At 42.5% G+C, this 23,559-nt stretch overlaps 1 protein-coding gene across 3 annotated transcripts in view; it reads left to right on the forward strand.

The window, feature by feature from the left end:
• LOC140714971 (ras-related protein Rab-37-like) overlaps window positions 1-23,559 on the forward strand; it is a 387,517-nt gene that overhangs the window by 285,384 nt on the left and 78,574 nt on the right. The window contains exon 2 of one of the 3 annotated variants that reach the window (XM_073026680.1): window positions 15,411-15,521. The exons of the other annotated variants lie outside the window; for them this stretch is intronic. Within the exon in view, the coding sequence (XP_072882781.1) occupies window positions 15,411-15,521 (111 nt within the window). The remainder of the gene's footprint in view (window positions 1-15,410; window positions 15,522-23,559) is intronic. 3 annotated transcript variants of the gene reach the window in all.

Genomic DNA, 23,559 nt, shown 5'->3' on the forward strand with positions numbered 1-23,559 from the left:
AAAGCCAGATTTTGAACATTAAGGCAGAAGTACGTGGATTCTTGACAACCAAAAGGGTGAAGGATTACCAGTGGGGATGTAGAACTGGGGTGACGTTGGCATTGGGCAGTGGAAAAAGCACGTTGGCATTGGGCAGTGGAAAAAGCTGGAGGGACAAAATGGCCTTTTCCTCTCCTACTTCATGTGATCAGCTCCCAATCCCCAAATATCACCCAAGCCACCTTAATTCTAAGTGCCTAGTGTGATGCATTCCAGATCAGCTTTGATCCTCTCCTTTATAAACTTCAGGTCATTCAAAATCTTCAGTGTGAGGGAGCGAAGAATAGCTCCAAATGTAAATAAGGGAGAGGTAGGAAAATAGAGACAAAGTTAAAGGATCAGTCAGTCATGATGCAGTGACAAACATGTTCAGGAATCTTTCAAAATACGCATAATAGATACATTCTAATAAGTAAAAAAAGTTTCGGGGGAGAACCTAGCATTCATGGTTAATCAAAAATGTTAAAAGCTATATAAAACTTAAAGGGGACATGAAAGCATATGATTATGCATAGACAAGTAGCAAGTCAGAAGATGGAATATGAAAATAAACAGCAAAAATTTATCAAGGGATTACTAAAAAGGAAATGAGAAAAAAAATGAATTTCTAAAGAAAAGAAAATAATTGAAAAGAAAATAATTTATTAAGTAGGAATTGATTCTGTAAAATCTGTGTTTGGGGGATTGCTATTGGAAGATGGGGAGATTATAGGTGAATTAAACAGGTATTTTGCATTAATCACTTGGGAGGTTATGCATGATATTCTAGGAATTGCCATAAATAAGGAATCAGAAGGAATGCGGAACTAGGGGAAATTCCAGTGGAACTGAACTGAACTGAACAAATAGTTGGAGTGCAGGCTAAGTCTTGCATCCTTGGACTTCAACCAAGATCTTAATAGAAGAGACTAGTGAGAGAGGTGATGTGTCAGTTTTAACTTTCCCTCAATTGGAGAGATGTTCTATTAGATTAGAAAAAAGCAAAATCTCAAAAAGGGAAGGAGACAGAAAACAGGAAACTATAGGCCAATTTGCATAACATCTATCCCAGGGAAAATGCCAGGATTATAATTAGAGTATATAACAGAACACAGAAAAAAAAATTCCAGTGTAATTGGGCAAAATTAACATGGTTTTGTGAAAGATAAATCACATTTGACCGACTAGTAGGCATCTTCTGAAGTGATGTGCTGTGGTTACAGTGGGTATGTTACATTTATATTACCAGAAGACACTAGGTAAGGTGCCACAACAAAGGTTATTGTAAAAAGTAAAGGCTTTTGACATGGAAGGTAATGTTCTGGCATGGGACACAAGATTGGTCATCTGACAGAGAACAGATATAGGCAATGAATTTTTCTCTGGTTCACAGGCTGTCCAATTTGTGGTACACCACAGGGATCATTGCTGGGTTTCAACATTTTTACAATGTATATAAATGACTTGAATGAAAGTACCAAAGGTGTGCTTGCTAAGTTTAGATAGATATATAGATAGTTTGATGATGTTACAAGGAAGTAAGTTATGAAGAAGACATGGGGAAGCCAGGAAGGGCTATAGTTGGATTGAGTGGGCAAGGTACTGGCAAACTGACTTGCTGTAGGAAGATAGGAAATTGTCTATTTGACAGGAAACTTTTTTCAAAAATATGTTATCTAAATAGTTTAATATTCAGAGGGATCTAAGTACACTGTCACATGATTCACAAAAGGCTCGTATACAATTATGACAAGTAATGAAGAAAGTTAACAGAATGTTATCATTTATTGATTGGGTTTCCTTATTTAATAATGACTATGAGTAGTGGAAGCAGTTCGGAGAACGTTCACTGGATCGATGGATGGAACAGGCAAGATCTCTACTGAAAAAAGTTTGGAAAGGCTGGGATTGTCTCTGAACTTTAAAAGAATGAGAGGGGATTTGAGTGAAACGAGGGATGTTTCCACTTGGAAGTGTTCAGAACTAAAGTTCATATTTAAACAATAGGGAGTCATCTGTTTAATATAGAGAACAAGTGAAATTTCTTTGAGGTTGCAAACAGATTCAATGGCAAGGCAAATTCAAGGGGTCAATAGGCTTATTCTTGCCTCCCTGTGTGTTTGATCCCAACCATAGATGCTGTCTGTATGGTTGTACTTTATCCCCGGGTTTCCTTCCATGCTCCCAAAGACACGTGAGTTGGTTACAATCTGACTGCAAACACCCATTAATATAGGGAAGTGCCAAAAAGTAGTTTCTATGTGAAGTGGGGTATTCAAATGGATTGTTTATGATTAAGAAAGTTAACAGAATGTTGTCACTTATTGCTTGGGTTTCCTTATTTGTTTGGGTGGAGTGCAGTGTGTATTGGTATTGAGTTAGGTGAAAAATTAGATCTGTAATGGATGGGCAGATGGTTCGGCATGGACAAGGTGGGCCAACAAGCCCGATTCTACGCCTGTGACTCTGTGACTCTAGGAGCAGGCTGAAGAACAGCCACAACAGATGTTCACTTCAAATGCACCCAAGCTGGGACAGCATGGAATAGGTTCAGAAGGTGGCTCGCTCTGCATTTTCCCATAAAACTCTCCACAGGCATTATTTCAGATGTTCATATCTTACACCTTATCTAGAGTGAGATTTGAGCTGTTGATATTAAACTTCCCTCTGAAGAGGTCAACAAAGTTTTAAAACAGGGCAGTTGGACTGAATCAGAATCAGGTTTAATATCACAGGCATATGTTGTGAAAATAGTTGTCTTGCAGCAGCAGTACATTGCAATACATAATTTATAAACTATAAATTACAATAAGTATATATAAAAATAAGTTTAAAAAGTAGTGCAAAAAGAGAAGGAAACATAGTGAGGTAGTGTTTATGGGTTCATTGTCCATTCAGAAATCTGATGGCGGAGGTGAAGAAGCTGTTCCTAAAACAGAGTGTGAGTCTTCAAGCACTTGTATCTCCTCCCCGATGGTAGCAATAAGAAGAGGGCAAGTTCTGGGTGATGGAGGTCTTCAATAATGCCTTTTTGAGGCATCACCTTTGAAGGTGCCCTGGATGCTGGGGAAGATGGTGCCCATGTGGAGCTGACTGAGTTTAAAACTTCCTGCAGCTTTCTCTGATCCTCTGCAGTGGCCCTTCCATACCAGACAGTGATGCAACCAATTAGAGTGCCCTCCATGTCTTGGGTGACATACCGATTCTCCTCAGACTCCTAATGAAACATAGCTGCTATCATGCCTTCTTGATAATTGCATCAATATGTTGGATACAGGATAGATCTTCAGAGATGTTGACACCCAGAACTTGAATGTCCTCACCTTTTCCATTTCTGATCCCTTGATAAGGACTGGTGTGTGTTCCCTTGGCTTTCCTTCCTAAAGTTCAAAATCAGCTGCTTGGTCTTACTGACATTGAGTGCAAAGTTATCGCTACAACACCTCTCAACTTGCTCCTGTATTCCTCCTCATCACCATCTGAAATGCTGCTAACAATAGTTGGAAAATGTATAGACACTGTTTGAGCTGTGCCTAGCCACATATTTGTGGGTGTAGAGGGAGAAGAACAGTGGGCTAAGCACACATCCTCAAGGTGTGACAGTGTTGATCGTCAGTGATAAGGAGATGTGATTTCTGATCTGTACAGACTGTGGTCTCCCAGTGAATAAGTCAAGGATCCACTTACAGAGGGAGGTAAAGAGGCCCAGTTTTGGAGCTGTTTGATTAGAACTGAGGGTATGATTATGTTGAACACTGAGTATAGTCAATAAATATCAATCTGACATAGGTATTGCTATGTTCCAGTTGATCCAAGGCTGAGTGGAGAGCTAGTGAGGTTGTATCTGCTGAAGCCCTATTGTGGCGATAGGCAAATTGCAGTGGGTCCAGGGCCTTGCTTAGGCAGGAGCTGATTCTAGCCATGACCAACCTCTGAAAGCACCTTATCACAGTAGATGTTAGTGCTACTGGGCAATAGTCATTGAGGCTTAATATTCACCCTGCTCTTCTTGGGTACTGGTATGATTAGCACCCATTTGAAGCAGGTGGAAACCTCTGACTGCAGCAATGAGAGATTGAAGATGTCCTTGAATATTTCCACCAATTGGTTGCCACAGATTTTCAGAACCCTACTAGATACACCATCAGGGGCAAGGGTTTACCTCTTGAAAGATGTTCTGATGTCAGCCTGTGAGACAGAGATCACAGAGTTGCCAGGTGCTGCAGGAATTCACACAGGCGTCATTTTATTCTCCCTTTCAAAGTGTGCATAAAAGGAGTTGAGCTCATCTGGGCGTGAAGCATCATAGCCATTAATGATGCCAGTTTTCACTTTATAGGAAGTAATGGCTTGCAAACCCTGCCAGAGCTGATATATATCCAATTCCATCTCTAGCCTCAATCGGATTGTTTTTTGGCCCTTAAGTTGGCTTCCATAGATTGTACCTGGACTTCTTGTGCAGTTCTGAATCATTGGTCTTGAATGCCACAGATCTAGCCCTCAGCAGACTACAAATCTCCTAGTGCATCCACAGCTTTTAGCTTGGGTATGTCCATTATGCTCTTGAAGGCACCTACATATCCATACAGGTTTTGATAGATAGATAGATACTTTATTCATCCCCATGGGGAAATTCAACATTTTTTCCAATGTCCCATACACTTATTCATTCAGAGTCAAAGATGAATCCCTGAATATTGTCCAGTCCTCTGACTCGAAGCAGTCCTGTGAGCACTGGTCAGCACCAACTTCCAGGCATTTCTGAGTTATGCATTTGTTAAGCCTGGCCTAATGTGTGAGCTCTGAACTACCGTGCATCAACATGGCAACCTGTCCAGCAAAGAGTCAACAAGTTTAGATCACAGAGGTTCACTGATTACACTGATTCTATTTGAAGGTCATCAAAGTCACCTGCATTTGCCACAACTGAGAAATTTCTGAGGCTATTTCAGGATATCCGTGTGCTCTATGAGAAGAGAACTATGTGTCATCTTCTCATTATGACCATCAAGGAAGCTTGAAGACCCACACTCAATCTCAGGAACAGCTTCCACACCCACTTTTTAATATTGTAAATTATAGTCATTTTTATACCTTGCTACTGTACTGGTGCCACAAAACAATAAAATTCACAATGTAAGCCTGGGTTAATAAACCTGATTTTGAATGTACAGTACTGTGCAAAAGTAATAGGCACAAGCAAAAAAATTCTGTAAAGCAAAGATGCTTTCAAAAATAATGAAATGAAAAGTTTCTAAATATCAAAAAAATTACTATACAGAGCAGCAAACAGAAAAAAATAAAATCAATACTTGGTGTGATACCCTTTGCCTTTAAAATTACCGGACATCAATTCTCTTAGGTACACTGTCATGCAGTTTTATAAGAAAATCAGCTGGTAGGTTGTTCTTGGAGAACTTGCCACAGTGCTTTGAAACTTTGGGTGTCTCACTTGCTTCTGTCTCTTCAGGTAATCCCAAACAGCCTCAATAATGTTAAGACAGAGCTCTGTGGAGGTCAAACCATCAGAAACCAGATTAAAAAAATCTAGGGTGCCTGAGACATTTGCACAATATTGTATATATACCCTAAACCCACAAATTCCAGGTTCAGAGGAAAGGAGAAATCACAGTAGCTGGAGGTTGAATGGTGTTACAAGAATATGAGAAGCTGGGAGAATTAATAACAAATGGGAGCATTTGAAAATCTAGCAGCTGGAGTTGGTTTGCAAGTATGAGTGTGCCTTGGAGAATGAGAAAGTGAGGACTGGAGTTTTTAATTGAGCTTGAAATTTATGTTGTCAGGTAGCTAACCAAATTGCATTGGAACGGTCAACCCTTCATCAGGATTGGAAAGGAAGGGGACAAAAATGAGAATAAGGAGGTGGGGGGAAGGAAGAAAGGAAGGTGGGAGGAAGCTGGCAGGTGATAGGGAAGACCTGGTGAGAGAGAAGTGGGGAAGAATGTGGGAGGTGATAGGTAGATGCTGCCTGACTTGCTGAGTTCTTCCTTTTTTGTTGTTGTCCGAGACCTCCAGTAGCTTGGATTAATGGCCGAGGATTACTGTATCGGAGGCAGATTCGAGAAAGGTAACTTAAGGAGGAAATGGCAGTCTCGGTCATGGTACTGATCTGTGATCGGAGGTCTATCTTGTGGTCAAGTTGTCAGTATGTGAGAAGAATCACGTGGATCTGCTGAGAATGAAGCTAAGGAAAGCTTTACTCTTTTCCAGATTTAACTGGTGACAATATTTGCTTAAATAATACCGAATGATGGACAAACATTTCTTCGTTAGTAGTTGGACACAAGTTAGGAATAATTTATTTTAGAATACATTTTACCAAGAAATTCATCTACTGTGTCTAAAAAACCACAAGGGAGAAGTTGGATCTAGATGTGTTTAAAATGTAGAACTCGCACTCTTAGTGCTCATTACCCATCAATATTCCCACAAGCATCTCAGTTGTGAATTGCTACGGACATTTCAGAGTCATAGAGCAATGCAGCACAAAAACAGGGCTGCCTTGTTCATAAAAACACAAAATGCTGGCAGAACTCAGCAGGCCAGACAGCATCTATGGGAGGAGGTAGTGACGACGTTTCGGGCCGAAACCCTTCATCAGGAGTGAAGTAACATGAGATGGTGGAGAGGGGATAAGAAGTGGTGGGAGGGATGAAGCAGAGAGCTGGGAAGTGATAGGCTGGAGGGAAATGGGCTAGGGGGAAGGTGGAGAATTATGGGAAATAAAAGAGAAAGAAAGGTAGGGCTGAGGGAGATTATAGTGAGGGGGGAAAGAGAGAGAAAGAGAACCAGACTAAAATAATAGATAGGGATGGGGGTAAGGGGGGGCAGGGGTATCAACGGATGTCTGTGAGTTGGATGTTCATGCCGGCAGGTAGGAGGCTACCTAGGCGGGAGATAAGGTATTGCTCCATCGACCTGCGCGTGGCCTCATCTTGACGGTAGAGGAGGCCATGGACAGACATGTCGGAGTGGGAGTGGTCTGTGGAATTGAAGTGTGTGGCCACAGGGAGATCCCGCCACTGTTGGAGGACTGAGCGCCGGTGTTCGGCGAAATGGTCTCCCAGTCTGCGGTGGGTCTCCCCTATGTATAAATGGCCACATCAGAAGCACTGGATACAGTATATCACCCCAGATGACTCGCAGGTGAAGTGGTGCCTCACCTGAAAGGACTGCCTGGGGCCTGGGATGGTGGTGAGGGAAGAAGTGTGGGGGCAGGTGTAGCATTTCTTCCGTTTGCAGGGATGAGTGCCCGGAGGGAGGTCAGTGGGGAGGGATGGGGGGGATGAATGGACAAGGGAGTCGCGTAGGGAGCGATCCCTGCGGAAAGCCGAGAGTGGGGGGAAGGGGAAGATGTGGCTGGTGGTGGGATCGTTCATGCTGACTTTGGTGCCTCCTAAACGAGTCCCACTTGCCTTGTTTAACGTAAATGCCTCTAAACCAGGAGATCCCAGCTGGGGTCCATGGACCCTTTGCTTAATGCTGTTGGTCCATGGTGTAAAAAAGTTGGGAGCCCCTGCTCTAAACCTTTCCTATCAATGTATTTATCCACAAGTTGTTTAAATATTGGTATCATACTTGCCTCAACAGCTTTCTCTGGCAGTTCATTCCACGTACTTAATACAGTCTGCGTGAAGAAGATGCCCATTCAGGTCCCTTTTAAATCTTTCACTTAGAGGCTAGGGTTTCACTGTCAGTACCTGACATAGTCACTCAGGAAAATGTAAGTCTATATTTACTCCCACATTCTCATTTCCCAGCATTAATAATAATGGAATATTAAAATCTGCAGTTCTACTTAAACACAACTCATACCCATTACACACCTTGTAGTTGCACAAGTTCAGGCCTCCATAGAGTTCCCTGGGTCAAGAGTTATCCCACAAATAATGACTAAAACAGAGTATCTAGCCATTATCCCATCGCATTTTGTGGAATCATGCTGTGTGTAAATTGGCTTTGCAGTTTACAAGTAGCCCCTGAGCTTTAGTTGATTTGGAAAGTCATGAACTGAACAATGAATCAGAATCAGGTTTAATACCACTGGCATATGTCGTGTAAATCAAAGTCAGCCTGCCCTTTCACTCCCTGTTTTAAAATTCCAGGATAACAACCAACTCATTCAGTCTGCTGATTGATAAATGTGCAGAATGCGTTGCATGAGCCAAATCACCTTTAGTCGGTGAATCAACACCAGCTGGGGGGATGACATGGGAAAAGCACATCAGCTTTTCCATGGGAGCTCTATACAAGGGTGGGAGCACTGGATTCCTTCAACCAGAAGTTTAATTTTTTTCCTGGGTGTTCAGTACTGAAGCACAGAGAATTCAAAAAAAATCTCATTCACCTTTCTCCAAAGGTGCGGGGCAACAGTTCAGACCCTCATGTATGGAAGAGAAGAGAGTGTTCTGCAAAGTTAGCTTCTCTTGCTCTCTGACACTGGATGCAATATGGTAGTGAGATGATAATGGAATAAGATGCCTTTTATCATTTCTACTTCCTGCCAGTAGTGAGCTAATTGTTTGGCTCAGCCACTTAAATAGCAAACTCTGCTTCAGTATCTGATCACTGTCACCCAGTTACCAACAGAATTGGCATTTATTACACATGCATCACTATCCATTGTTAACTGGTTCTCAGCTGCAAAGCTGCCTTCAGTTCCTTCTCTGTCTGAGCCTGGCTTCACAGCTTAACTTCTGAAAGCAGTGCTTGGTACAAAAAAAGGGGTGATGCTGTGTTGCAAAATGTACCAGCAAAAGTTATCCTGTTCTCTATGGAAAACATTAAAATATTGCATATTGTCAGCCAGTTCTCAGTGTCTCCTGCAACAACTTCTTTCCCCACCATCTTCAGTCCACCTGATTTTGCTCTCCTCCCTGGAACCACTGCTCTATCCACATTCTCTTCGTATCTGCCCACGTCTCACCTTCCCTTCACTCTGTTCCCAAGTCTATACTCTCTCATTGTAAGGCATTTCATTTCTTCCCATCCTAATAGTCCCCACCTCTTTGCCCATTACTCTCACCCTCTCCAGGTATACCATATAATACCATATAACAATTACAGCACGGAAACAGGCCATCTCAGCCCTTCTAGTCCGTGCCGAACGCTTACTCTCACCTAGTCCCACCTACCTGCACTCAGCCCATAACCCTCCATTCCTTTCCTGTCCATATACCTATCCAATTTTTTTTTAAATGACAAAATTGAACCTGCCTCTACCACTTCTACTGGAAGCTGATTCCACACAGCTACCACTCTCTGAGTAAAGAAGTTCCCCCTCATGTTACCCCTAAACTTTTGCTCCTGAACTCTCAACTCATGTCCTCTTGTTTGAATCTCCCCTACTCTCAATGGAAAAAGCCTATCCATGTCAACTCTATCTATCCCGCTCATAATTTTAAATACCTCTATCAAGTCCCCCCTCAACCTTCTATGCTCCAAAGAATAAAGACCTAACTTGTTCAACCTTTCTCTGTAACTTAGGTGCTGAAACCCAGGTAACATTCTAGTAAATCTCCTCTGTACTCTCTCTATTTTGTTGACATCTTTCCTACAATTCAGTGACCAGAACTGTACACAATACTCCAAATTTGGCCTCACCAATGCCTTGTACAATCTTAACATTACATCCCAACTCCTATACTCAATGCTCTGATTTATAAAGGCCAGCATACCAAAAGCTTTCTTCACCACCTTATCCACATGAAATTCCACCTTCAGGGAACTATGCACCATTATCCCTAGATCACTCTGTTCTACTGCATTCCTCAATGCCCTACCATTTACCATGTATGTCCTATTTTGATTAGTCCTACCAAAATGTAACACCTCACACTTATCAGCATTAAACTGCATCTGCCATCGTTCAGCCCACTCTTCTAACTGGCCTAAATCTCTCTGCAAGCTTTGAAAACCTACTTCATTATCCACAACACCACCTATCTTAGTATCATCTGCATACTTACTAATCCAATTTACCACCCCATCATCCAGATCATTAATGTATATGACTAACAACATTGGACCCGGTACAGATCCCTGAGGCACACCACTAGTCACCGGCCTCCAACCTGACAAGTAGTTATCCACCACTACTCTCTGGCATCTCCCATCCAGCTACTGTTGAATCCATTTTACTACTTCAATATTAATACCTAACGATTGAACCTTCCTAACTAACCTTCTGTGTGGAACCTAGTCAAAGGCCTTACTGAAGTCTGTATAGACAACATCCACTGCTTTACCCTTATCAATTTTCCTAGTAACCTCTTCAAAAAATTCAATAAGATTTGTCAAACATGACCTTCCACACACACATCCATATTGACTGTTCCTAATCAGACCCCATCTATCCAGATAATTATATATACCATCTCTAAGAATACTTTCCATTAATTTACCCACCACTGATGTCAAACTTACAGGCCGATAATTGCTAGGTTTACTCTTAGAACCCTTTTTAAACAATGGAACCACATGAGCAATACGCTCATCCCCGGCACCATCCCCGTCTCTAATGACATTTGAAATATTTCTGTCAGAGCCCCTGTTATTTCTACACTAACTTCCCTCAAGATCCTAGGGAATATCCTGTCAGGACCCGGAGACTTATCCACTTTTATATTCTTTAAAAGCGCCAGTACTTCCTCTTCTTTAATCATCATAGTTTCCATAACTACCCTACTTATTTCCCTTACCTTATACAATTCAATATCCTTCTCTTTAGTGAATACCGAAGAAAAAAAATTGTTCAAAATCTCCCCCAACTCCTTTGGCTCTACACATAGCTGTCCACTCTGATCCTCTAAGGGACCAATTTTATCCCTCACTATCCTTTTGCTATTGATATAACTGTAGAAACCCTTCGGATTTATTTTCATCTTACTTGCCAAGGCAACCTCGTATCTTCTTTTAGCTTTTCTAATGTCTTTCTTAAGATTCTTTTTACATTCTTTATATTCCTCGAGCACCTCATTTACTCCATGCTGCCTATATTTATTGTAGATCTCCCTCTTTTTCCAAACCAAGTTTCCAATATCCCTTGAAAACCATGGCTCTCTCGAACTTCTAACCTTTCCTTTCAACCTAACAGGAACATAAAGGTTCTGTACCCTCAAAATTTCACCTTTAAATGACCTCCATTTCTCTATTACATACTTCCCATAAAACAATTTGTCCCAATCCACTCCTTTTAAACTCTTTCACATCTCCTCAAAGTTAGCCTTTCTCCAATCAAAAATCTCAACCCTGGGTCCAGACCTATCCTTCTCCATAATTATATTGAAACTAATGGCATTGTGATCACTGGACCTGAAGTGCTCCCCAACACATACCTCTGTCACCTGACCTATCTCATTCCCTAACAGGAGATCCAACACTGTACCTCCTACCCCATTCCCACACCACTCTCTACTGGTCCAATCTTTTCTCGACCCTACCTTCTCTCCATATCCAGCCACTTTTCCACCCATTCTCCACCATTTGGCTATTAACCATTTTAGAGATGTTTCTTGAATCAGTGAGCATTACTGAAACTTCAGTAGTTTGTGTTCGTTCTAATCATCAAAAGCAAATATCCTCATTTAATTCTAAACCATTTAACTAACTAAATTTAAATTCCACAGTTGCCAAGATGGGTTTTGAACTCAGAACTTTAGGTTGTTGGTTCAGGTCTGAGATACTAAACCAGGAGTTAACCACTGTGACACCTTTCCTTAAACGTCTTTTTACACCTTTAAGTTTATCACCAGTTGGTCATGGGACCCCCCCCCCCCCCCACAAATGAGCAAGGACAGTTGTATGGAAGTCATAAATATAGCCACAGTACATCAAGAGAAAGGGGACTAGGAAAACATCTTCTCAACCCTTAGTCATCCTCGTTCTCTCATCAGCACCTCAGCACTCCCTTAAGCTCACCAGTCAGTTGCCAAGGATCCATCATGCCTTGCACAATCATCTAAAGGCATCCATGTCCAAAAATCAGTGATCATATTCTTGGTGTCTCAGTTGTATGGCTGAAAGACCTCTGCCTCTCATTTTCTGCATCCCAGGTTCAATCCTGACCTCTGGTGCTGTCTCTGTAGAGTTTGCATATTCTCAGGCAAGCACAGGAAGAGGATACGAAGAGTGTTAGCTGTGGATCAGAAGTCCCATTTCCCAAATAAGCTTGGTTCATAAGAGCTAACCTGAGGGCTTGAGGCTTTACTGCAAGCTGGAACCTTAGTGCAGGACTCAGTATCAAAGGTGTCATCCCTCGGCTGAGATATGATACTGAAGTCCTCTCTGTAGTGAATGGAAAATATCTGAGGAAGAGTAAGGGAGCTCCCCCAAGGTTGCATCATATTTATCCCTCCACAAATAGCAAAGAAGCAATTTCACACCGTTTCTTTTTGTGGGGTTAGGCTGATGCAGTACTGTATCTGTTCTAACAGTGGCTGCATATGCATGTAGGTACAGAGTTGTTGTAGAGCAGTTAACGTTGTTGTAAGGCAATGAAAAGTGCTATCAGAATGCAAGATCAATGTTTTGGTGAGCACTGTTGCTTTTCCCCACCTGTTGTGATCTTAAACATAGAAATCTTGAAAAATGTCTGTGAGTCTTCAAGCCCTGTCTATAAAGTCAGGAGTTAAAGGGGCATATCACTATGATTACTGACAAGTTGAAAAGGCAGGGGATGTGGCCATTCACTGTAGTGAAGCTAGGTTAGAAATAGCATTAAACTAGTTACCCCATGGTCGGCATTGTTGAAGCAACAATGGATATTTTCTTTGTGTTATAGGTCACGTGTGGCATTTTGGCTGTGTCTGCAGAGATTCTGTATGTGTTGTAGAACATGACTGAGAAAATGTTCATTAATACGATGTTTGTGGTGGAGCAAGTGTTTGCTCTGAGGGCCACATAGTTGAAGCACCATTGGGGCAGTCTTGGGAAGCACAATTGCTGAATCATTCCAGAGAGCTCAAGGAACCCTTCCTTCCATGTAGACCACTTGAAGGCAAATAGGAGATGCAGTTTCACTGCTTTCCTTGGGAGATGCATGTGTGTGGCATTGCTTGTCCTTGGTGAATTTGTTTCAATGATGCTCTTGGGCACACCACCCCTATCTAGCCACTCACAATGCCCCTTTCCACCCTCACCGTTACCTATCCAATATATGAACCCAGATGAGCCAAAACTTTCTCAGTGTATTAATGGCAAACAGGAGGGAACTCCCTTCAGCGTCAGTGCTCCTACACTTGGGATGATGATTTTTCTCTCGTAGTCATCACTGGTTTCTTTCACCTTTGTTGTGACAGAAGGGTGATATAGAACCTTAGAGCTCTGATCCTTGCCTGCCCCTCTCATCATTTCCACAGCACAGCTCTCCTTGAAGCACCCCAACCTCCCAACAGCCTCATGACAACTGTCCTTTGGTCAGTCTCCCCTCTAACTTTACCTGTGGACCACATCCGTTCACACTATGATCTCTTACCGTTACACTCTCTCGCAAACTTCCACTCAATGACACTGAACTAATCCAGTTCCCTCTTGTCTTCTGGTCCTCTCCTTCTGTCTACATAATCTTCTCCTTTATATCCTGGTATGTTAACTACAACTCCCACAGGAATCCTGGCTTACAATATATTAACTGACATCATATATTAAACAAAAATCTTTAAAAATAGTAAGGCATCCCAGGAGTGTTATCCAACTGGCGTTGACATCAATGTGTCTAAAATTTTGAAAAAATCAATTCAAAGGGATGGTTAGCAGAGGGGTTCCAGGTCTTGGAGCCATGCTTCTGAAGGTCCACTAGTGAAGCAATGTAAGTGGGGGGGGGGGGGGCATTAATAAAGGGTAAGTTCAGAGGTCACAGAGTTTACCCTCTAGGCCAGAGGGGGTTATTCATCTCTCTGTAGATGGTGGGGATGGAGGAAGCTACATAATCCACCTACATTTGCATCCACTCATCTTTGAAAAACCTTGCTGAATTAACTTGAAAATTTTTTTTTGTGTTTGTTGGTCCTGCCTGTGAGACAATAGAAGGCAGTGAAGTCTGCAGCCCCAAGGCAGATAATACACAGTATTTGTGTGTGAGTCATCCTCAAGTAATCCTGTTCCTAGTAAATATTGTATATGCAATAGGAGGAGGATCAAAATTGCTTTTCAGATCCTGCATTTCAAATACCTGCAAAAGCTTTCCAATCAAAGCAATATTTTCAAGGTGTGGGGTCTGCTGTGAGCGGCACAGCTGGCAGAGCTGCTCTCCCACAGGTCCAGTGACCTGGGTTCAATCTGTGTGGAGTTTGCATGTACTCCCTGTGACCTCTTGGGTTTCTTCCAGATGCTCCGGTTTCCTCCCACATACCAAAGATGTGTCCGTTAGTTTAACTGGCCAGTGTAAATTGCCCTTTGAGTGTAGGTGAGTGGCAGAATCGAAGTCGGGAGAACTGATTCCAGGGAAAATTAGTGGGGAATGGGAATGCTCTGTGAATGGGATTATATTGATGAACTGGACTGGCTTCCTATGTTTAAGGAAATTGGGAAATATGGCAACTCATTCATGCACTGTAAAGATCCTACACACAGCAGAGTGATGATGACCATCATAAACACATGAGATTCTGAATATGCTGGAAATCCGGAGTAATATGCATGAAATGCTGGAGGAACTCAGCAGGTCAGGCAGCATCTTTGGAAAAGAATAAAGAGTCAATGTTTTGGGCAAAGACCATTCATCAGGACTCTGGATTCCTCTCCACATGAAAATGAAAGTTTCAGCCTGAAATGCCAACATTTTAGTCATCGCCGTAGGCACTGCCTGACCTGTTGAGTTCCTCGAGCATTTTGTGGATGATGATCATTGTCTCCCATACAGTTATACCCTGGAACTACTCACACCTCAGTATTATGCCTCATTATGAGACGTGGCTTTGCAGTTTAGCATTCCCTCAGTACTTCCAGAAGCCTCAGCTCAGATTCAAAGTTTTGGTCTTAAATATCTGCCCTTCTAAACTGGAGTCAGTAACAACCAGCTGAGCAAAAGCTTTACCTAAAAGCAACAGAGGGGAAGGATTCAGGAACATCCTCTAGGTTGCACCAGCTCCTGCACCTTTCAATGCAATAGAAAACTCGACCTACACAACTCCAAGAAAATTTCAACCTGAATCACAACACCCTCCTTTTGAGATTAGTGTGCAATGTGGAGAGAAATTTTCGCTGAGATCTCTTTGGATACTGCTGGGTCTTTGGATCTTTATAAAAGGATCTTTAGATTAAGGATAATCTCCAAAAATGTTGCTGGATTTCTTGCATTAAACTGATTTGTTGAATAACTGTTTCATTCACTCCTTAAGGAAGGTTCTAATGAGACTTTGCACGCATTGTAGGTGATGTTAATTGGAGATTCTGGTGTGGGCAAGACCTGCTTCCTGGTCCAGTTCAAAGATCACGCCTTTCTAGCAGGGAGCTACATTGCCACTGTTGGAATAGACTTCAGGGTGAGATTTATACTCATTTCATAACCTGATTTGTATTTTAAAATGAGGAGTTTCCTCATCCCCCAGCTATCCAGAATGGAGTGATTTAGAGTGGACTTGATTTTGCTACATGTGCATCCTAAGAAAGACCTGAATTAGGATCAAAATTGAATAACACTTACCCTTCAAAGGTCTTCACCCTCAGGCATGCTTATAAACAAGGTCCATATGATGAATCCTTTTCATATCTCCCACGTGGCCCAGGGATGCAAAGGCTTTTTTTAAAGGGCATCTACAGTGCAAATCCCCCATTTTGATATCTGAGGCCATATTAATTTGTGTTTTAATTACACACTCTGATATTCATCAAGGGCTTATTTAAGCTTGCACTGTACCTCACAGTTCAAAGTACATGTATTATCAAAGTACGTATACCATATACAACTCTGGGATTAATCTTCTTGCAGGCAGCCACAACACAAAGAAACACAATAGAAACCTGAAACAGCCACACCACAAAGACAGGCATACATCCAATGTATGAAAAAGAAAGACCAAATTGTGCAAGCAAACAATCCACAGAACAGGAACCACAGAGTCCCTGAAAGTCCACAGCCACGGAGACATTTCAGTGCTGCAGTTGGTCCAGAAGCCTGATAGCCGCTGGCCATAGCTACAAAGCTAGATTCAGCACTGAGGTGAGTAGTGATCTGAACACTGGTTCGTCCTCTACCCTCGGCCTTGATGCCTTAGTCTTTTTAATCTCACTCAGTGCTTAAATCTGCTAAACATCAGTTCATTTTCTACTCTCGAGCCCAGAAGCCACCACTTCAGTCTGGCCCAAGTCCTCCTCAGCAATAACTGCCAGTCATACCTGCATTCTTGAGAGTCCATTGGATAGGTTTCAATCAGGTCACCCCTCATTCTTCTGAATTCCAGTGAATACATGCCCAAAGCCATTAAACGCTCTTCATATAACAAGACATTCAAACCTGGAATCATTTTCGTGATCCTCCTTTGAACCCTTTCCTGTTTCAGCACCTCCTAAGATAAAGGGCCAACAACTGCTGCCATGGGTGCACTGCACACTGTGCCATGATCTCCAGTGGCACTGAATGTATCCAGTCATTGCCTCTGTGTCAGGCTGTAGCTCCTCCGATTTAGACCCCACTCTCCAGACTGCACAGGAGATTGGGACAGGGGGTGCTGAAGGCAACCGTTGAATAAATGGGGATGGATTAGTGGAGTTAGAGGAGATCAGGAAATCTATGATTCACGTTACCGTATCACAGTCAAAACACGTCCAGGTAGTGGACAGCTTGGTGTTAATAATTCAAAACACTTCTCGATCTATTTCTGTAAACCTCCTCTAGACCTACAAATTTGCCTCTGAAATTGCCCCTTTTGCTGAACTTTTGTGGATCTCTTTGCCCTGCTATAGCCATTCTTCAAGACTCCCTCAACTTTCCATCAACCCCTCCTGTTTTATTAAAACTTCTGGAAGATCAATTATTCAAACACACAGAACATACAAAATAGAAACAGTAGGAAATCATTTGGTCCCTTGTGCCTCCTTCACTGTTCATTAAGATTTTGACTAATTTTTTTACCTCAGCATCACTTATCTATATCTATCCCATATCTCTTGATTCCTTTAATTATATAAAAAATATAAAATTCTAACTTGAATAAAGTTAGTAAATGAGCCCTCATAGACTTCTTAAGCAGAGAATTACAAAGATTTACTGTCTTCTGGATGAAAGAGTTTCTTTTCATCTTTGGTTAACCCTTTATTGTGAGCTTGTGAATGTCAGCTACCTGTCTACCCTGTCAAACTTCATGAGAACTTTGTAAATTTCAGTGAGATAACCTCTTATTCCCATAAATTCTAGGGAGTACAGAGCCAGTCTGCTTAACCTCTTCTCATGAGACAACCATCCTATTCCAAGGAACCAATCCCACAAACACTCACTGCATTCCCTCTATCATACACGGTACAGTTCCACACAGTAGGCTTATTCAGAAAGTCAGAAGGCATGGGATCCAGGGAAGTTTGGCCAGGTGGATTCAGAATTGGCTTGCCTGCAGAAGGCAGAGGGTTGTGGTGGAGGGAGTACATTCAGATTGGAGGGTTCTGACTAGTGGTGTCCCACAAGGATCTGTTCTGGGACTTCTACTTTTCGTGATTTTTATTAACGAACTGGATGTGGGGGTAGAAGGGTGGATTCGCAAGTTTGCAGATGACACAAAGGTTAGTGGTGTTGTAGATAGTGTAGAGGATTGTCGAAGATTGCAGAGAGACAATGATAGGATGCAGAAGTGGGCTGAGAAGTGGCAGACGGAGTTCAACCCGGAGAAGTGTGAGGTGGTACACTTTGGAAGGACAAATTCCAAGGCAGAGTACAAAGTAAATGGTAGGATACTTGGTAGTGTGGAGGAGCAGAGGGATCTGGGGGTACATGTCCACGGATCCCTGAAAGTTGCCTCACAGGTAGATAGGGTAGTTAAGAAAGTTTATGAGGTGTTAGCTTTCATAAGTCGAGGGATGGAGTTTAAGAGTCGTGAGGTAATGATGCAGCTCTATAAAACTCTGGTTAGGCCACACTTGGAATACTGTGTCCAGTTCTGGTCGCCTCAGTATAGGAAGGATGTGGAAGCATTGGAAAGGGTACAGAGGAGATTTACCAGGATGCTGCCTGGTTTAGAGAGTATGCATTATGATCAGAGATTAAGGGAGCTAGGGCTTTATTCTTTGGAGAAAAGGAGGATGAGAGGAGACATGATAGAGGTGTACAAGATATTAAGAGGAATAGATAGAGTGGACAGCCAGTGCCTCTTCCCCAGGACACTACTGCTCAACACAAGAGGACATGGCTTTAAGGTAAGGGGTGGGAAGTTCAAAGGGGATATTAGAGAAAGGTTTTTTACTCAGAGAATGGTTGGTGCGTGGAATGCACTGCCTGAGTCAGTGGTGGAGGCGGATACACTAGTGAAATTTAAGAGACTACTAGACAGGTATATGGAGGAATTTAAGGTGGAGGATTATATGGGAGGCAGAGTTTAAAGGTCGGCACAACATTGTGGGCCAAAGGGCTGTGCTGTACTATTCTATGTTCTATGTTCATAGGTACATCCTTCAGAACATGGAACATAGAATATAGAAATCTACAACACATTACAGGCCCTTCAGCCCACAATGATGTGCCGACCATATAACCTACTCTAGAAACCCCCTAGAATTTCCCTACTGCATAGCCCTCTATTTTTCCTAAGCTCCATGTACCTAGCTAAGGGTCTCTTAAAAGACCCTATTGTACTCACCTCTACCACCATTGCCAGCAGTACATTCCATGCATCCACCACACTCTGTGTGGAAAAACTTACCCGTGACATCTCCTCTGTACCTACTTTCAAGTACCTTAAATCTATGTCCCCTCGTGTTAGCCATTTCAGCCCTACATCCTAATACTGACGGGTAACATCGTTAGTGACATCCCCTCTAACAGCTCTCTCACATTTGTTGTTTTGATCACTTTGGGGTATTTTCCTGACACCGTTGCTGCATGGTCCAAGCAGTAGCTGTGCTGGTTCAGAAGCTTTTGCTGTTTTTAAAAATTCTGACATCTGAATTTCTCAGAGTCCAAGGGGAAGTTAGCTACCTAGCAAAGGCTGTCTCCCTTGTCCTCACTTCAGCTGAACAGACTTACAGAAAACCACAGAAGCACAATACAGTCAAAATGTTGACTCATTCAAGCAGATGCTAAAGACAAACTGGCTGTAAACAGGTTTTCTGCACTGGCACAGCAGGAAGAACCCTCAGAGATGCTCTTTGCGGCATTTGCTGCATGTCTTAGCAGCAGCCGTACAGTTGGAAATGAAATTAGCCACGCTGAGCTATTTGAAGTTGCTATGGCAACAATGATTTACATTTAAGTAGCACCTTTAACATTCAATTCAAAATTAACAGAGGTTGTTCCCTAGGCAAAAAGTGACGGGGGGATCTAAATCAGTCAATAGTTTCAGTATTAAGACAGGACTTAACTAAGAAGAAAAGGAGATATGAAAAAGAAAGACAGAAGGAAAGAAAGAGGAAAGATGAAGAAACAGGCAGAGGGATGGGGAAAGTGAAGGAGAAGGGGATTAGGAAAGAGAGTGAGAGGGGGAGTTTTGGAGGGGAAGGAAGATTTAGGGATAAAAATCTAGAGTTGAGGGCATAACTATAAGGCTGTATGCTCACCCCTGCTCTACTCACTTTACACTTATGACTGTGAGGCTAAACACAGCCCCAATGCCACATTCAAGTTTGCTGCTGACACCTCTGTCATAGGCCGAATCAAAGGTGGCGATGAATCAGCAGGTAGGAGAGAGATTGAAAATCTGGCAGTGTGTGCCATAACAACCACCTCTCACTTAATGTCAACAAGACCAATGAACTGATTGTAGACTTCGGGAGAAGAAAACCAGAGGTTCATGAGCCATCAGCCAGTGTTCACTGGAGAGTCAGAGGTAGAGGGGGTCGGCAACTTTGAATTCCTGGATGTTATTATTTCAGATGACCTGTCCTGAGCCCAGCATGTAAGTGTATTTACAAAGAAAGCACAGCAGCGTCTCAACTTCCTTAGAGTTTGCAGGGATTCAGCATGACATCTGAAACTTCGATAAACTTCTATAGATGTGTTGTGAAAAGTATAGTGACTGGCTCTTGAACGGAAAGTCCTACAAAAAGTAGTGGATACAGCCCGGTCCATCACAGGTAAAGCCCTCCCCACTATTGAGCACATTTACATGAAACACTGTCGCAAGAAAGCAGCATCCACTATCAGGGACCACCACCACCCAGGACATGTGGTATTCATGCTGCTGCAGTCAGGAAGAGAGCACAAGAGCCTCAGGACTCACACCATGAAGTTCAGGAACAGCCAACAGGCTCTTGAACGAAAGGGATAACTTCACTTGCCCCACAACCAATGGACTTACTTTCAAGGACACTTCATCTCTTGTTCTCGATATTTACTGCTTATTTATTTAATTTATTGTTTCTTCTTTTTGCATTTGCAGTTTGTTGTCTTCTCTCTGCTTGAACGCCCTGGTTGGCGGTTGTTCATTGATTCTGTTATGGTTACAATTCTATAAAGTTGTTGAATATGCCAACAAGGAAATTAATCTCAGGTTGTATATGATGACATATATGTACTTTGATAATGAAATTTACATTGAACTTTGAACTTTAAACAAAGGAGGTGACATTCAGATAGATAAAGGACTACAGTTAATTGAAAGATAGGAAAAGAGGATTAGGGAAGTAGTTCTGAAGCTTAGAGCCTAGGCAGCTTAATGCATGGTGACCAGTGATGTAAGACTAAATTAAAATGGTGCATAAGAAATAAGAATATGCAGCTGGAATGAAGGAAGCCGGAAGCTCACCTGCGTGACTCTTAATTCCCTTGCTACATCTTCACACAGAGAGTGGTGAATCAGTGGAATTCTCTGCCACAGGAAACAGTTGAGGCCGATTCATTGGCTATATTTAAGAGGAAGTTAGATATGGCCCTTGTGGCTAAAGGGATCAGTGGGTATGGAGAGAAAGCAGGTACAGGGTTCTGAGTTAGATGATCAGCCATGATCATACTGAATGGCGGTGCAGGCTCGAAGGGCCGAATGGCCTACTCCTGCACCTATTTTCTATGTTTCTGTGTTTACATTCAAAGGAGTGGCCTCAGATTCCAACAGGGTCAACACTAGGACACCATGACCTACGACCCTCTGGAGATGACAGGAGTGTCCCACTCCATTACACTCTGTGCAGTCATGATGCATATAGGACATGTTATGAAATGCAATCCTTTGCACTAACCTTTGACGCTTGAACTACAAGGAAGCAGAAGACAGACAGAGTAAAATCCTCCTAAGGATGGATTTCAGAGAAGAGGACTGCTTTTGATTTTCCCTCTTTAGCTTCCAAAAGAATGCTCCAGGAGGATAAAGTTAAAAATATCAGATCAGCCATTCCATCCACAAATTCCCCCTTCCACTGAAGATAAAATTATGTAGCTGTTGCTTCTGTCTCCTGAAGCCTTCACACTTCTCCATTGACTCAGTGATTCACCCTCACTTGAGACGCATCAGTCAAATGTGAACATTTGTTCAGTGATCCTTATCGATTTTTGTCATCTTGTGGTCCGTGTGCAAATCATGAGGTACTGGTTTCACAAGCCCACATCCTTTTCATTACTGTTCAATGCATGTGCTTACTCGGAGAGGGCTTCTCATTGCTGTAACTTTACATTGAAATCTACACTCCTTTCTCAAATAATTCTCTCCATTTCTGTCTCCAGACTTCATTCCATTATCACTGTCTTTCCTACCTGCCTGTGACCACAATTCACTTACAGCAAAGGTCTGCTCACTCTCAACCTCTCTTGCTTCCCCTCTTCCCTTCATTTCATTGTTTGCAAAGTTAAAGGGGAAGCAAGAGGAGGAAACAACTCATATAACAAGAATAGACAAAGAAAAGACCTTTCAACAAAATAACAAAAAGCAGGTTGTTACACCCAGTTCCCAGTGGTTTAGCTCAGAAGCTAATATTTTTCATTTTCCATCAACTGTTAACTTGCCTTTCCTTGCAAAAGAGCAGACATTGAAAAGTGGATTGTGACTGGCGTGTGACTTCCTTGAGACTGCTTGATAGATGCTTCTAGTCATAGCAAGAAATTTAGACCACTCTATTCACAGAATGAGCGAATTCCATCCAGATCCCTAACCCACTACAAATGGTCCACACCCACTGTGTTCATGAACTGTAGAAATCGGCGTGAGTAGAAGTCAGAAACAGGAAGGAAGCAATCGCTCTATTGAGAGTATTATAGATCCCTCAACAGCCACAGAAACACTGAGGAACAGATTTTGGAAAGATGCAAAAAGAACAGGGTTGTTGCCATGGGGGACCTTAACTTCCCTAATATGGATAGACACCTCCTTAGTGCAAAAGGTTTGGATGGGACAGAACTGGTTAGATGTATCCAGAATCGATTCCTGACTCACCCTCCCACTTAAGAATGGTGACGACTCGATCCAGTATGTCCTGGATTCTGGCACCCATGAGGCAACATACCATCAGGGGATTTCAATCTCATCCACAGAACCTAACTAACGAATCCACTGCCACCACAACTCATCTCTTCTCCCCTCTTCCCTTCTGAGCGACAGAGACAGACTCTGTGCCCGAGACACGACCGCTGTGTCTTTTCGGTTAGGTCATTTCCCCACCCCCACCCCAAACAGTATCCAAAGTAATATACCTCGTGTTGAGGGGGATGGCCACGGGGTTTTTCTGCACTGGCTCTTTAATCCCTTTCTCCTTTTTCATTGTCACCCAGTTTCCTGTGTCTTGGACCTTGAGTGTAACTACCTCTCTATATGTCCTATATAACACCCGCTCAGCCTCCCAAATGATGCAGAGTTCATCCAGTTCCAGCTCCAACTCCTTAATGCAGAGTGTTAAAAGCTTCAGCTGAATGCACTGCTCACTGCTGAAGTCATCAGTGACACTGGAAGTCTCCCTGCTTTCCTACATCCCACTAGAGGATATTCCACTATCCATGACATTTTCTTTGACTAGTAACACCAGCACTCCTTTAAGCCCTCCTACTCTGTTGTTTCTAAAATGACAGAACCCCAGAATATTGAGATATTGGTCCTTCCCTCCTGCGACCAAGTCTCACTATTGGCTACAATATCATCATTTCATATGTAGATCCATGTCCTGAGCTTATCTGCCTTTTCTAAAATACTTCTTGCATTATGTGGACAGACCAAATAGAGGAGATGCCATTTGGTGCAAGGTATAGACATTAACTGAGAGGTTGCTGTTATGGCACCCACTGCCAGATTTTCAATCTTTCTCCTAACTGCTGATTCTTCGAGGCTTCAATGAGGAGAGGCTTGAGTGAGAGAACACTGTAGATATTTTTTTTCTAGTTTGTTTATTGTTTCCTTCCTTGTATTTGCACAGTTAGAGCAGTAGGGATGCCAGACAGGATAGTGGAATGGCATTGCTCAG

The sequence above is a fragment of the Hemitrygon akajei genome, chromosome 22 (assembly GCF_048418815.1).
Source record: "Hemitrygon akajei chromosome 22, sHemAka1.3, whole genome shotgun sequence".
In the NCBI taxonomy this organism is placed as follows: domain Eukaryota; kingdom Metazoa; phylum Chordata; class Chondrichthyes; order Myliobatiformes; family Dasyatidae; genus Hemitrygon; species Hemitrygon akajei.